This window comes from Grammomys surdaster, unplaced genomic scaffold (assembly GCF_004785775.1).
Source record: "Grammomys surdaster isolate TR1022 unplaced genomic scaffold, NIH_TR_1.0 138, whole genome shotgun sequence".
Classification (NCBI taxonomy): Eukaryota; Metazoa; Chordata; class Mammalia; order Rodentia; family Muridae; genus Grammomys; species Grammomys surdaster.
The window spans coordinates 9,061,095-9,077,365 of NW_021604596.1; the positions used below are offsets into that span (position 1 = coordinate 9,061,095).

The following is a 16,271-nucleotide window of genomic DNA, read 5'->3' on the forward strand; positions in this document are numbered from 1 at the left end:
GGAGGAGCTGGAGAGAGCAGAGATATAGGAGGATGGAGAACTACATAGGTATGGAGAGCAGTCATGGGGAACAGCTTATAATTATGTTAGCTAATTGGGATACAACTCTCTTTGTATGGGTGGGTATCTTGTTATTAATCATTACTAAACATATAAAGCCTTTGATTAATCTATAAGAATTAGAGTCTCATTCTCTTACCAGGACTGCATAGATGGCGGAATGGTCTGGGCACTGCCCAGCCTTGCGGAGACAGTGTGGAAGATTGGCAGAGCCATCTCCCACGCTGGCATCTCGTGGGTGGCAGGGCTGGTGTTTCCAGCTGGCCATTTCTAGCTGCAATGCGCACATGGCCTCTGGCCACAGAACATGGCAGCTGAGCTAGGCAGAGCCGCCGCAGCTTAAATTGTCGGCTTGATCAGAGGCCGATTTTAAATAATTACAACATGGATGATCTCATTTCTCAGCTTCTTGCAAATATTAGGTAAAACAGGTATAAATTTTGTGATAATTAATGACACAATTCTGTTTATTGACTAGTTGTATTATTAGGTCAACTGCTACTCTTGACATACCTATTTTATAAGAAAAGTTCTTGTATTGTGTTACATCAAATTAAAAAAAAAATAGTTTGCCCTTTTCTACTTTCCCTACACCTACTTCACTCATCACTGATTCCTGGTCCAGAATGTTCCCTGCTGTCTTCTTGACAGAATCTTTACCATCCATATCCTTTAACTCAGAATACATGAAGAAATGGGATTTCTCCCAAGCATGTCTAGACCATTGCCTCATCATGTTCTCCACGTACCTCACTTACAGATCATGTGCTTGGATTAAAAAGAGACAAGATCCAGATGTGGTATCTCATACCTATAATCCTAGCACTCAAGAAGTTGAAACAGGATTGCTCACAAGTTCCAGGCCAGCCTTAGCTGTATGGTGAGTTAGTTCGAAGACAGCATGGGCCATATAATAGTTCTAGGCATGGCTGAGCTACCAAGTAAATTTTTTTAAAGAATTAAAAATTAAAAAGATTTAAAATACAAGTGTTTTAGAGTGTAACTGATCAGAACATATGTATAGAAAATATACTACAAATAAAAACCATTATTATTCATGATAAAATATGAAGGATTTTATTTTAGCAGCAAATTCTTACCAGTTTTAAAATATTGTGGCATCACTTGATAAAAATTTTAACCTTGTGGTGTTGTCTTCAACAGAAATTATGTGTAAATTACATAAGCAAGCATCGGGATATAGAAGTATTTAAGATTCTCTCAGTTTTCCTAACAGCTTACTATAATTTATATGCTCAAAAGAAAAGTCAATTTCCTTTTAAAAACTATGCAACTTGCAAACAATCACATGATGTTAGTATAATCAAATAGGAAATACACCATGATGTGCCATGATTGCTTTTATAAAATGCTACAAAATTGAAGTTTACTAATTAAACCATAACACTAACATGCCATCTATACACATCTTGTGGCTAAAATATTAAACTCTAGGTTAAAAGATTCTATGTAAAAACTTTTAACATGTTTTCAAAAATAACTATGGAAATTGCACTAGAATTTAAAATACAATTACTTAAACTTTGGGTTGTAAAGTTCTTCTAATTTTCATTGAGACAGATTTAATCTTGACAACTGAGCTGTTTTTGATCCATGTGCCCCACTGAATTCCAGTTGCACCCAGTTTGCCAGGACTGTGATGGATGCCATTTAGGTTTGTGAGACCACATTGGTTGAACCACCAGCCAGTGTCTTTATGCAAGTGACTGCAGCTCTTCACTGACTGACTATTGAGCAGGCAAGCAGGGCGACACCCATCATTATCGACATCTGAGGTGCTGAAAGGCATTGTGTTCTGATTATCATCTTCTCCGAAGCCCCGGAATGCATCACCTGCATAAAATGGATTATTTTGAAATAATGAATTCAGAGAAATTTTTTATGATTTTACTCAATCATTACTATACAGTTATACAGAAATACTGTCTCTAGAAACAGATTTCAATTATTTTCCTACTATTTATCCTGTTAAAATCTCTCATACTCAATGTGCCAAAACCTTGATATTACCAGTATCTTTAAATGAACAGACCAACCAATATGGAAATTTGACTATCCACACAAAATCAGATTATGGTTCATGTGCCTGTCATACTTGAAGGTGATCTGCATGGTAACTGATCATTTTTTTAAAAAACAACATACACACCATATGTTTTCTTTTTGTTACACAATGGATTTTTTATGTTTTTAATTTTTTATTTTATGTGTGTAGTTGTTTGGCCTGCATGTATGTCTTGGAATCATATACATAGAGTACTCATAGAGGATACAGTGTGTGCTAGATTCCCTGAAACAAGAAAAATAGACATTTGAGAACCCCCATGTGAGTTCTGACCATTGAACCTAGTCTCCTGGAAGAGTAGTAAATACTCTTAACCTCTGAGCCATCTCTCCACCCTCTACAGCAGGCTTTCAATTTAGAAAGACAATTATAGCTGAAAACGAAGCATTTACCCTTAAGAATATTAGATCTGTAGTTGCAACATGCTCCACTTTCCTTTAGGGGGTAGAGTGTTCCTGTGGCGTGCCTTATGTGCACGTGACAAATTCTGATATACTACTAAGCTGTGCTTTCACCATGGTTCTTCATATTCTGTGTAGACTATTCATTATCAAAGAGCTTACACTAGACAACTGTATGAACAGCATGCCTGATGTTCACTACATCCCTTCAAGGATTAAGTTTCACAGCCAAGACAGTACAGTTAATAAACTCCAGGCTCAGGAGTTGTATTTTACTTTCTACTTTCTATAGCTCCATGAAAGACTCTTAGTGCACTCATACCTATATCCCACCTACATGAGGGTTTTGAATAATATCTTTAAAACATCAGCTAAAAGAGAAGTTATGTGAAGTATCTAGGAAGCCAAGACCTGCATTTTTTTATGCACTTCTGAACGTTTGAGATCTCTTTACATAAGTATTTTGAGGAACCTGAAGAGTTCACACTAACTCTGCACACTATGACACACAAAGATACACAGTGCAATATGCATCTGCAAAGGCAATATAATTTTCAGCATCCATGCTGTGCAATACCTTTCAGAAGTTCACCCAAGAAACTGGAGAAATGGCTCAATAGACAAAGGCACTTGCTATCAAGCCTGATAACCTGAATACAATCTCCAGAACAAACATAAAGAAAGGAGAAACACGAGTCCCCCAAGTTGTCTTATGAGCTAAATGCATACACTGTGACAAGCATGTGTCTGCACACATATACATGCACAAAATAATTAATAAAATGCATTTTTTAGCCTTCAGCTCTGCGCCCAAACATTGAGCAGATCTTGGGCTTCAGTTCTGCACCCAATCCCACAAAACCCAGAGGAGGCAGGGTTTCCAGGAGCTCTAACCTGAGCAGTATCTCAGGTAAGAAGACAGCAACACCCACCCCAAACAGGAAGTAACTGGGACCCAGGAATTCACTCTTGGCTCAGGCCACTGGTTCCTTCAGTCTCCAACTGAGCACTGAGCAGATCTTGGGCTTCAGTTCTAACCCCAGCAGCAACATCCACCCCAAACAGTCCTGACACAACCAAGAAAATAGGAAAGACAGGCTCCAGTCAGAGGCAGCACAGGTAGCACTAAGGAGATCCAGATGGCAAAAGGTAAGTGCAAGAACATAAGAATCAACAACCAAGGGTACTTGGCATCCTCAGAACCTAGTTCTCCCACCATACCAAGTTTAGAAAACCGCATCACACCAGGAAAGCAAGATTCAGATTTAAAATCACTTCTAATAATGATGATAGAGGACTTTAAGAAGAACATAACACTCTCAAAGAAATTGAGGAGAACACAGGTAAACAGGTAGAAGCCCTTAAATAGGAATCACAAAAATCATTTAAAGAATTACAAGAGAATACAACCAAACAGGTGAAGGAATTGAACAAAACCATCCAGGACATAAAAAGAGAAGAAGAAGCAATAAAGAAATCACAAAGGGAGACTACCCTGGAGATAGAAAACCTAGGAAAAAAATCAGGAGTCAAGGATGTAAGCATCACCAACAGAACACAAGAGATAGAAAAGAAAATCTCAGGTGCAGAAGATACCATAGAAAATACTGACATAACTGTCAAAGAAAATGCAAAGTGCAAAAAGCTCCTAACCCAAAATATCCAGGAAATCCAGGACACAATGAGAAGACCAAACCTAAGGATAATAGGTATAGAAGAGAGTGAAGACTCCTAACTTAAAGAGCCAGTAAATATCTTCAACAAAATTATAGAAGAAAAATTCCCTACCTAAAGAATGAGATGACCATAAACATACAAGAAGCCTACAGAACCCCAAAAAGACTAGACCAGAAAAGAAATACTTCCCGTAACATAATAATCAAAATACCAAATGCATAAAACAAAGAAAGAATATTAAAAGTAGTAAGGGGAAAAGGTCAAGTAACATATAAAGTGATACCTATCAGAATTAAACCAAACTTCTCTCCAGATACTATAAAAGCCAGAAGATCCTGGACAGATGTCATACAGACCCTAAGAAAACACAAATGTCAAACCAGGCTACTATACACAGTAAAACTCTCAATTACCATACATGGAGAAACCAAGATATTCCATGACAAAAATACATTTACATCATATCTTTCCACAAAACCAGCACTACAACGGATAATAAAGGGAAAACTCCAATACAAGGAGGGAAATTATACCCTAGAAAGAGCAAGAAAGTAATCCTCTTCCAACAAATCCAAAATAAGATAGAAACACAAACAATGCTACCACTAATACCAAAAGTAACAGGAAGCAACAATCACCTCTCCTTAATATCTCTTAACATCAATGGACTCAATTCCCAAATAAAAAGACATAGACTAATGGACTGGACATATAAATAGGAACCAGCATTTTGCTGCATACAAGAAACCCACCTCAGTGACAAAGACAGACATTACCTTAGAGTAAAAGGCTGAAAAACAATTTTTCAAGAAAATGCTCCTAAGAAACAAGATGGGGTAGCCGTTCTAATATCGAATAAAATAGACTTTCAACTTAAAGCTATCAAAAAGGATAAGGAAGGACATTTCATACTCATCAAAGTAAAAGTAAACCAAGACAAACTCTCAATTCTGAACATCTATGTGCCAAATGCAAGAGCATCCACATTCATAAAAGCACACACTGCACCTCACAAAATAATTGTGGGAGACTTCAATACCCCACTCTCAGCAATGGACAGATCATGGAAACAGAAACTAAACAGAGACACAGTGAAACTAACAGAAGTTATGAACCAAACAGATTTAACAGATAGCTATAGAACATTTCACCCTAAAACAAAAGAATATGCCTTCTTTTCAGCACCTTATGGTACCTTCTCCAAAATAGACCACATAATAGGTTACAAAACAGGCCTCAACAGATAAAAGAAGATTGAAATAAACCCATGTATCCTATCAGATCACCATGGACTAAGGCTGGTCTTAAATAACGACAAAAACAATGGAAAGCTCACATACACACGGAGCCTCAACAGATAAAAGACGATTGAAATAAACCCATGTATCCTATCAGATCACCATGGACTAAGGCTGGTCTTAAATAATGACAAAAACAATGGAAAGCTCACATACACACGGAAACTAAACAATGTTCTACTCAATGATAACTTGGTCAGAGATGAAATAAAGAAAGAAATTAAAGACTTTTTAGAATTTAATGAAAATGAAGATACATCATACCAAAACTTATGGGACACAATGAAAGCAGTGCTAAGAGGAAAACTCATAGCTCTAAGTGCCTACAAAAAGAAACTGGAAAGAGCATACATTAGCAGCTTGACAACACACCTGAAAGCTCTAGAACAAAAAGAAGCAAACACACCAAAGAGGAATAGACAGCAGGAATAATCAAACTCAGGGCTGAAATCAACCAAGTAGAAACAAAAAGAACTATACAAAGAATCAATAAAACCAGGAGCTGGTTCTTTGAGAAAATCAACAAGATAGATAAACCCTTAGCCAGACTAATCAGAGGGCAGAGACACAGTATCCAAATTAATAAAATCAGAACTGAAAAAGGTCACATAACAACAGAAACTGAGGAAATTTTTAAAAAATCATCAGATCCTACTACAAAAGCCTATACTCAACCAAAATGGAAAATCTGGATGAAATGGACAACTTCCTAGACAGATAACAGGTACCAAAGTTAAATCAGGAGCAGATAAACCATCTAAACAGTCCCATAACCCTGAAAGAAATAGAAGCAGTCATTAAAAGTCTACACACACACACACACACACACACACACACACACACACCCAAAATGTCCGAAACCAGTCGGCTTTAGTGCAGAGTTCTATCAGACCTTCAAAGAAGACCTAATACCAATTCTCTATAAACTGTTCCACAAAATAGAAACTGAAGGAACACTACCAAATTCATTCTATGAAGCCACAGTTATGCTGATACCAAAACCACACACAGACCCAACAAACAAAGAGAACTTCAGACCAATCTCCCTTATGAACATCGATGCAAAAATATCCAATAGAATTCTCAGAAACCTAATCCAAGACCACATCAAAACAATTATCCATCATGATCAAGTAGGCTTTATCCCAGGTATACAGAAATCCATCAATGTAATGCACTATATAAACAAACTAAGAAAAAAAAACACACATGATCATCTCACTAGATGCTGAAAAAGCATTTGACAAAATTCAACACCCCTTCATGATAAAAGTCTTAGATCAGGAATCCAAGGCCCATACTTAAACATAGTAAAAGCAATTTACAGCAAACCAGTAGCCAACATCAAACTAAATGAAGAGAAACTTGAAGCAATCCCACTAAGATCAGGGACTAGATAAGGCTGCCCACTCTATCCCTACCTATTCAATTTAGTACTGGAAGTCCTAGCCAGAGCAATTAGACAACAAAAGGAAGTCAAAGGGATACAAATAGCAAAGGAAGAAGTCAGAATATCACTCTTTGCAGATGATATGTTAGTATACTTAAGTGACCCCAAAAATTCCACCAGAGAACTCCTAAACCTGATAAACAACTTCAGAAAAGTATCTAGATACAAAATTAACTCAAACAAATCAGTAGCCTTCCTCTACTCGATGAATAAACTGGCTGAGAAAGAAATTAGGGACTTGATCTAACACTAACTAAGCAAGTAAGAGATCTATATGATAAGATCTTCAAGTCCCACCAAGTGGTGGTGGCACACGCCTTTAATCCCAGCACTTGGGAGGCAGAGGCAGGCGGATTTCTGAGTTTGAGGGCAGCCTGGTCTACAGAATGAGTTCCAGGACAGCCAGGGCTACACAGAGAAACCCTGTCTCGAAAAAACAAAACAAAAACAAACAAACAAACAAAAAAAAAAAGAACTTCAAGTCCCTGAAGAAAAAAAAAACGAAGCAGATCTCAGAAGATGAAAAGATCTCTCATGCTCATGGGTTGGCATGATTAATATAGTAAAAAATGGTCAACTTGCTAAGAGCAATCTACAGATTTAATGCAATCTCCACCAAAATTCCCACTCAATTCTTCACAGAGATAGAAAGAGTAATTCTCAAATTCATTTGGAATAATTAAAGACCCAAGATAGTAAAAACTATTCTGAACAATAAAAGAACTTCTGGAGGAATCACCATCCCTGATTTCAAGCTGTACTACAAAGCAATAGTAATAAAAACTGCATGGTATTGGTACAGAGACAGGCAAGAAGGTCGATGGAATAGAACTGAAGACCCAGAAATGAACCCACATACCTATGGTCACTTGATCTTTGACAAAGGAGCTAAAATCACCCAGTAGAAAAAAAGACAGCATTTTCAACAAATGGTGCTGGTTCAACTGGAGGACAACATGTAGAAGAATGCAAATTGATCCATACTTATCTCCTTGTACAAAGCTCAATTCCAAATGGATAAAGGACCTCCACATAAAACCAGATACACTAAAACTAATAGAAGAGAAAGTGGTGAAAAGTCTCGAACACATGGACACAAGGGAAAAGTTCCTGAACAGAGCACCAATGGCTTATGCTTTAAGATCAAGAATTGACAAATGGGACATCATCAAACTGCAAAGTTTCTGTAAAGCAAAGAACATAGTCAATAGGACAAAGCAGCAACCAACAGATTGGGAAGAGATCTTTACCAATCCTACATCTGCTAGAGGGCTAATATCCAAGGTATATAAAGAACTGAAGAAATTAGACACTAGATAGTCAAATAACCTGATTAAAAATTGGGGTACAGAGCTAAACAAAGAATTCTCAACTGAGGAAACTCGAATGGCCAAGAAGCACCTAAAGAAGTGTTCAACATCCCTAGTCATCAGGGAACTGCAAATCAAAACAACCCTGAGATTGCACCTCACATGTGTCAGAGTAGCTAGGATCAAAAACTCAGGTGATAGCAGATGCTGGCAAGGATGTGGAGGAAAAGGAACACTCCTCCATTAATGGTGGGATTGTAAGTTGGTACAACCACTATGGAAAGCAGTCTGGCAGTTCCTCAGAAAATTGAACATAGTATTACCTGAGGACCCAGCTATACCACTCCTGGTCATATACCCAAAAGATGCTCCAATATACAACAGGGACACATGTTCCACTATGTTCGTAGCAGCCTTATTTATAATAGCCAGAAGCTTGATAGAACCCACACGCCCTTCAACAGAGGAATGGATACAGAAAATGTGGTACATTTACACAATGGAGTACTACTCAGCTATTAAAAACAATAAGTTCATGAAATTATTAGACAAATGGATGGAACTGGAAAATATCATCCTGAGTGAGGTAACCCAATCTCAAAAGAACATACATGGTATGTACTCACTGATAAGTGGATACTAGCCCAAAATCTCACAATCCCTAAGATACAACGCATAGACCACATGAAGGTCAAGAACAAGACGGAAAACCAAAGTGTGGGTGCTTTGGTCCCTCTTAGAAGCAGTATCAAAATACTCAACCAGAGCTCCGAGGGTCTAAATCTCAAGCCTGGGAACACAAAGGGAAGGACTCATGGCTCCACCTGTATAGGTAGTTGAGGATGGCCTTGTCAGGCATCAGTGGAAGAGGAGGGCCTTGGTCCCTGAAAGTTTGGATGCTCCAGTGTTGAGGAATTCGAGAGCAAGGAGATGGGAATGGGTGGACGGGTGGGGGCACACCCTCATAGAAGTAGGAAGAGGGATGGGATAAGGGGTCTTGGGGGGAAATGGGAGAGGGGATAACATTGAAAGGTAAATAAATAAAATATCCAATAAAAAAAACAGATAATGGATCTGGCAGTTGTAGTCAGCAGTTGAGACTTTTTGTCAACAATTTATCACGAGTTTCCGTATAATCCTCAAGGACAAGGTAATGTGGAAGAGGCCCATGGAACTTTTAGAAGATTGGTGAGACATCCTGTTGCTGAGACAAAGAATGATGCCGACCTGTGAGCTTGCTGAGTGCCCTGACAAGGGTGACTGGGGAGCTGTATTGGACATATGTTCCTGACCCACCTTTGCTTGCCTATATCCCAGACGGCACAAGCGGCCTTGCCTCAAGTTTTTAGACCTTGTGGGATAGAGAATCAAAAAGAGAAATTATGATGTCTCTTGTATTTTTCTTAAAGGTGACCAGCTATTAGGACTCAATCATGTACTGGTCTAGAAATCAATCCAATATGGGAAATAACAGTCTACATTTGGAAGGCTGTATCTGGACATTTTCAGAGACATATTTGGAAGTTAGCTGTAGTTCACTATGATGTTATGATAGCAAGAGATAAAGTTTGGATAGGATCTGGATTTCAAACAAGGGTTAGTACATGTTTTAAGGCTCTTATAATTGTCAAGCTAAACTTGGTTCTGTTTCTTCTACAGTATTTATTGCAAGTTGCATTGACTATATAATTTCCAATTGTGTTCGTGTGTTGAAACCTGGCATGTCTGTTACAGCGGTCTATCAACCAGCTTTCGTCTTACTGCCCTGAGTCTTAGAAAACCTTGATTCTCAAAAAAAAAAAAAAAAAAAAAAAAAAGCTTAAAAGTGCTTGAAGAAGTGAGGCAAGAGGGTAGCAGGCTTGATTATAGCTGGTATAACAGCTTTATTTCATTAACTGCTAGCACCACTGCTTTGACACAAGGAGTTCAGACAGCTATTTTTGTTAATCATCTAGCAAAAAAATGTTACTAATGTATTGAGTATACAACAGTGTGTGTGAGTGTGTGTGTGTGTGTGTGTGTGTCTGTGTGTCTGTGTGTGTGTCTGGAACAATGGATTGATGCTCTATAACCTATTCAAATTATCTGAAGGAGGTTCAGGGTTCAAGAGTTAGGAACCATCCCAAGTGTCATGACAAATATCACTGGAGTAGTGTTACTTCTAAAATTTACAATGATTGTCATTATAAATAGAAAAAAGTTTAAAGACACCTGTAGGGTATTTGGCATAATCCTAACGACTCTCTGGGTGTGTTAACTTTGCATAGTGAGATTATGAATTTAAAGAATGCTGCTCTGTTGAGCTTTGATGCTACAGATAATGCCCATAAAATTATCCAGGGCCTGAGGGCAGTATTTCCATTTTGGTCAAACCTTAGGAATGGCATATACAGCTTTATCATACTAGCCCTTCTTGTCCTGGGAATACTTTTATTTCTGCCCACCATGTTAAAAACTTGTCTCTAACTACATCAACAGGCTTGCAGCCAAAGTACATGACTTGAAACTGAAACTGAACCCCCAGACAGAGTTATTAATTTAACAGGCTGGCAAGCTAAGGATGGGTAAGATTCTGCACAGAGCCTTACCAACCTAAAATTGAAGTGCATTGCTTACGATAATGCATATTCCACAATGGGTAAGGAACGCTTTCTTCTCAGAATGCCCTAAGACAGCCTCAGTCTGGTTTATGAAATAAAAAAGGGGAGATGTGGAGAGCTTTTAGGGCTGCCTGGCAGGAATCTGTCATTGGACAAGGACAAGGAAATGGGCTGCTTAGAAGGAATCTGACATAGGCCAAGGACAAGGAAATGGACAATAGGCAGGAATCTGACATTAGGCTAGAACAAAGAAGTATTTTCAGGCAGAAATCTAAATCCTAGGCTAGAACAAAGAAGAAATTTCAGTCAGGAATCTAAATCTTGGGCTAGAACAAAGAAGTAATTATAGACAGAAATTTAATCTTAGGCTAGAACAAAGAAGTAGGCTTCGGGCATGAAAATGACTTTGGGCTAGGTCAGGGAAGTAGGCTCAAATATTTTGATCATTCTGATAATCCCTTAGAAATAGTGATCACGCCTTTGGACTGGGGCAGACACAGAGTTGGTCTGCTCCTGTGCAAATACTGAATCCAGAGCCATCCTAGAGGAGCCACTGCACTCAGAGCAGCAGACACCAAGCTGGTTTGCACTTGGGAGACATCGTATCCTGAGCCATCCTAGAGGAACCACTGAACCCAGAGCAGAAGGATTTCCAGATCCAAGAAGTGGCCTGAGTCCCAGGAGTTCTTCCACCCAGGAGATTAGGATCATGAGACCACAGAGGCATCTGGACTCTGAGGAGTTCTGCCACAAGCAAGGTAACTGGAAATACAGACTCCAGTCTTACACAGTGAGGGCAGGTAACACTAGAGTTAACCAGATGGCGAAAGGCAAGCGCAAGAACATAAGCAACAGAAACCGAAGTTTCTTGGCATCATCAGTACCCAGTTCTCCCAATATAGCAAGCCCTAAACACCCCATCACACCGGAAAAGCAGGATTTAGAATTAAAGTCACTTCTCATGATGATGATAGAGGATTATAAGAAGGACATAAGTAACTCCATTAAAGAAATATAGGAGAGTACAAGTAAACAGGTAGAAGCCCTCAAAGAGGAATCACAGAAATCCCTTAAAGAACTGCAAGAAAACACAAAGAAGGAATTAAACAAAAACATTCAGGATCTGAAAATGGAAATAGAAACAATAAAGAAAGCTCAAAGGGAGACAACCATGGAGATAGAAAACCTAAGAAAGAGATCAGGAGTCATAGACGCAAGCATCACCAACCGAATACAAGAGATAGAAGAGAGAATCTCAAATGCAGAAGATACTATGGAAAATATTGACACAGTTGTCAAAGAAAATGCAAAATGCAAAAAACTCCAAACTCAAAACATCCAGGAAATCCAGGACACAATGAGAAGACCAAACCTAAGGATAATAGGTATAGATGAGAATGAAGATTCCCAACTTAAAGGGCCAGTAAATATCTTCAACAAAATTATTGAGGAAAACTTCCCTAACCTAAAGAACAAGATGCCCATAAACATACAAGAAGCCTATAGAACACCAAATAGACTAGACCAGAAAAGAAATACCTCCTGTCACATAATAATCAAAACATCAGATGCACAAAGCAAAAAAAAATACTAAAAGCAGTAAGGGAAAAAGATCAAGTAACATATAAAGGCAGACCTATAAGAATTACACCAGACTTCTCACCAGAGACTATAAAAGCCAGAAGAGCCTGGACTGACATCAAACAGACCCTAAGAGAACACAATTGCCAGCCCAGACTACTATACCCAGCAAAACTCTAAATCACTATAGATGGTGAAACCAAGATATTCCATGACAAAACCAAATTTGCACAATATCTTCCCAAAAACCCAGCACTTCAAAGGATAATTGATGGAAAACGCCAACACAAGGAGGGAAACTACAACCTAGAAAAAGCAAGGAAGTAATCTTCCAACAACCCCAAAAGAAGATAACTATACAAACATAATTCTACCTCTAATAACAAAAATAACAGGAAGCCACAATCATTTTTCCTTAATATCTCTTAACATCAATGGTCTCAATTCCCCAATAAAAAGACGCAGACTATCAGACTGGATACATAAACAGGACCCAGAATTTTGCTGCATACAAGAAACGCATCTCAGTGACAAAGACAGACACTACCTCAGAAAAAAAGGGTGGAAAACAATTTTCCAAGCCAATGGTCCCAAGAAACAAGCTGGAGTAGCCATTCTAATATCAAATAAAATTGACTTTCACCCAAAAATAATCAAAAAAGATAAAGAAGGACACTTCATACTCATCAAAGGAAAAATTTACCAAGGTGAACTCTCAATTCTGAACATCTATGCTCCAAATGCAAGGGCACCTACATACATAAAAGAAACTTTACTAAAGCTCAAAACACACATTACACCTCACACAATAATAATGGTGGATTTCAACACCCCACTCTCAGCAATGGTCAGATCATGGAAACAGAAACTAAACCGAGACACTTTGAAATTAACAGAAATTATGAATCAAATGGATTTAACAGGCATCTATAGAACATTTTATCCTAAAACAAAAGACTATACCTTTTTCTCAGCACCTCATGGTACCTTCTCCAAAACAGACCATATAATTGGTCACAAAACAGGCCTCTACAGATACAAAAAGATTGAAATAATCCCTTGCATCTTATCAGATCACCACGGACTAAGACTGCTCTTTAATAATGACAAAACCAATGGAAAACCCACATGCACATGGAAACTGAACAACTGTCTACTCAATGATGACTTGGTCAAGGAAGAAACAAAGAAAGAAATTAAAGACATTTTAGAATTCAATGAAAATGAGGACACATCATACCAAAACTTGTGGGACTCCATGAAGGCAGTGCTAAGAGGAAAACTCATAGCTCTAAGTGCCTACAAAAAGAAACTGGGGAGAGCACACACTAACAATTTGACTGCACAACTAAAAGCTCTAGAACAAAAAGAAGCAAATACACCAGGAGGAGTAGAAGGCAGGAAATAATCAAACTCAGGGCTGAAATCAACCAAATAGAAACAGAAAGAACAATACAAAATATCAACAAAACCAGGAGCTGGTTCTTTGAGAAAAATCAACAAGATAGATAAACCCTTAGCCAGATTAAACAGAGGGCACAGAGACAGTATCCAAATTAATAAAATCAGAACTGAAAAGGGAGACATAACAACAGAAACTGAAGAAATTCAAAAAATCATCAGATCCTACTACAAAGGCCTATACTCAACAAAACTGGAAAACCTGGATGAAATGGACAATTTCCTAGACAGATACCAGGAACCAAAGTTAAATCAGAAGCAGATAAACCATCTAAACAGTCCCATAACCCCTAAGGAAATAGCAGCAGTCATTAAAAGTCTCCCCACCAAAAAAAAGCCCAGGACCAGATGGTTTTAGTGCTGAATTCTATCAGACCTTCAAGGAAGACTTAATACCAATTCTCTTCAAACTACTCCACAAAATAGAGACAGAAGGAACACTACCCAATTCGTTCTATGAAGCTACAATTACACTCATATCCAAACCCCACAAAGACCCGACAAAGAAAGAGAACTCCAGACCAATCTCCCTTATGAACATCAATGCAAAAATACTCAATAAAATTCTAGCAAACCAAATCCAAGAACACATCAAAACAATCATCCATCATGATCAAGTAGGTTTTATCCCAGGAATGCAGGGATGGTTCAATATTCGGAAATCCATCAATGTAATCCACTATATAAACAAACTCAAAGAAAAAAACCACATGATCATCTCACTAGATGCTGAGAAAGCATTTGACAAAATTCAACAACTCTTTGTGATAAAAGTCTTGGAAAGATAAGGAATTCAAGGCCCCTACCTAAACATAGTAAAAGCAATTTACAGCAAACCAGTAGCCAACATCAAACTAAATGGAGAGAAACTTGAAGCAATCCCACTAAGATCAGGGACTGGACAAGGCTGCCCACTCTCCCCCTACCAATTGACTATAGTACTGGAAGTCCTAGCCAGAGCAATTAGACAACAAAAAGAAGTCAAAGGGATACAAATAGGAAAGGAAGAAGTCAAAATATCACTATTTGCAGATGATATGATAGTATACATAAGTGACCCCCAAACTCCCACCAGAGAACTCCTAAACCTGATAAACAACTTCAGCAAAGTGGCTGGTTATAAAATCAACTCAAACAAATCAGTAGCCTTCCTCTACATGAAAGATAAACAGAGTGGAAAAGAAATTAGGGAAATGATACCCTTCACAATAGTCGCAAATAATATAAAATACCTTGGTGTGAATCTAACCAAGCAAGTGAAAGACCTGTATGACAAGAACTTCAAGTCCCTGAAGAAAGAAATCGAAGAAGATCTCAGAAGATGGAAAGATCTCCCATGCTCATGGATTGGCAGGATTAATATAATAAAAATGGCCATCTTGCCAAAAGCAATCTACAGATTCAATGCAATTCCCATTAAAATCCCAACTCAATTCTTCACAGAGTTAGAAAAGGAAATTCTCAAATTCATATGGAATAACAAAAAACCCAGGATAGTGAAAACTATTCTCAACAATAAAAGAACTTCTGGAGGAATCACGATCCCTGACCTCAAACTGTACTACAGAGCAATAGTGATAAAAACTACATGGTATTGGTACAGAGACAGGCAGGAGGATCAATGGAATAGAACTGAAGACCCAGAAATGAACCCCCATACCTATTGTCACTTGATCTTTGACAAAGGAGCTAAAACTGTCCAGTGGAAAAGGGACACCATTTCAACAAATGGTGCTGGTTCAAGTGGAGGACATGTAGAAGAATGCAAATCGATCCATTCTTATCTCCTTGTACAAAGCTCAAGTCTAAGTGGATAAAGGACCTCCACATAAAACCAGATACACTGAAACTAATAGAAGAGAAGGTGGAGAAGAGCCTTGAATACTTGGGCTCCTGAACAAGGGGAAAAGTTCCTGAACAGAACACCAATGGCATATGCTCTAAGATCAAGAATTGACAAATGAGACTTCATAACATTGCAAAGTTTCTGTAAGGCAAAGGACACTGTCAATAGGACAAAACAATAACCAACAAATTGGGAAAAGATCTTTACCAATCCTACATCTGATAGAGGGCTAATATCCAATATATGCAAAGAACTCAAGAAAGTAGACACCAGACAACCAAATTACCCTATTAAAAAATGGGGTATAGAGCTTAACAAAGAATTTTCAATGGAAGAAACTCGAATGACCGAGAAGCACCTAAAGAAATGTTCAATGTCCTTAGTCATCAGGGAAATGCAAATCAAAACAACTCTGAGATTCCATCTCACACCAGTCAGAATGGCTAAGATTAAGAACTCAGGTGATAGTAGATGCTGGCGAGGGTGTGGAGAAAGAGGAAC

The 16,271-nt window shown here is 38.2% G+C and overlaps 1 protein-coding gene across 1 annotated transcript in view; it reads right to left on the minus strand.

Moving 5' to 3' along the window:
- Window positions 1-1,597: 1,597 nt before the first annotated feature.
- Angptl5 (angiopoietin like 5) overlaps window positions 1,598-16,271 on the minus strand; it is a 31,558-nt gene continuing 16,884 nt past the window's right edge. The window contains exon 8 of the mRNA XM_028763317.1: window positions 1,598-1,914. Within this exon, the coding sequence (XP_028619150.1) occupies window positions 1,598-1,914 (317 nt within the window). The remainder of the gene's footprint in view (window positions 1,915-16,271) is intronic.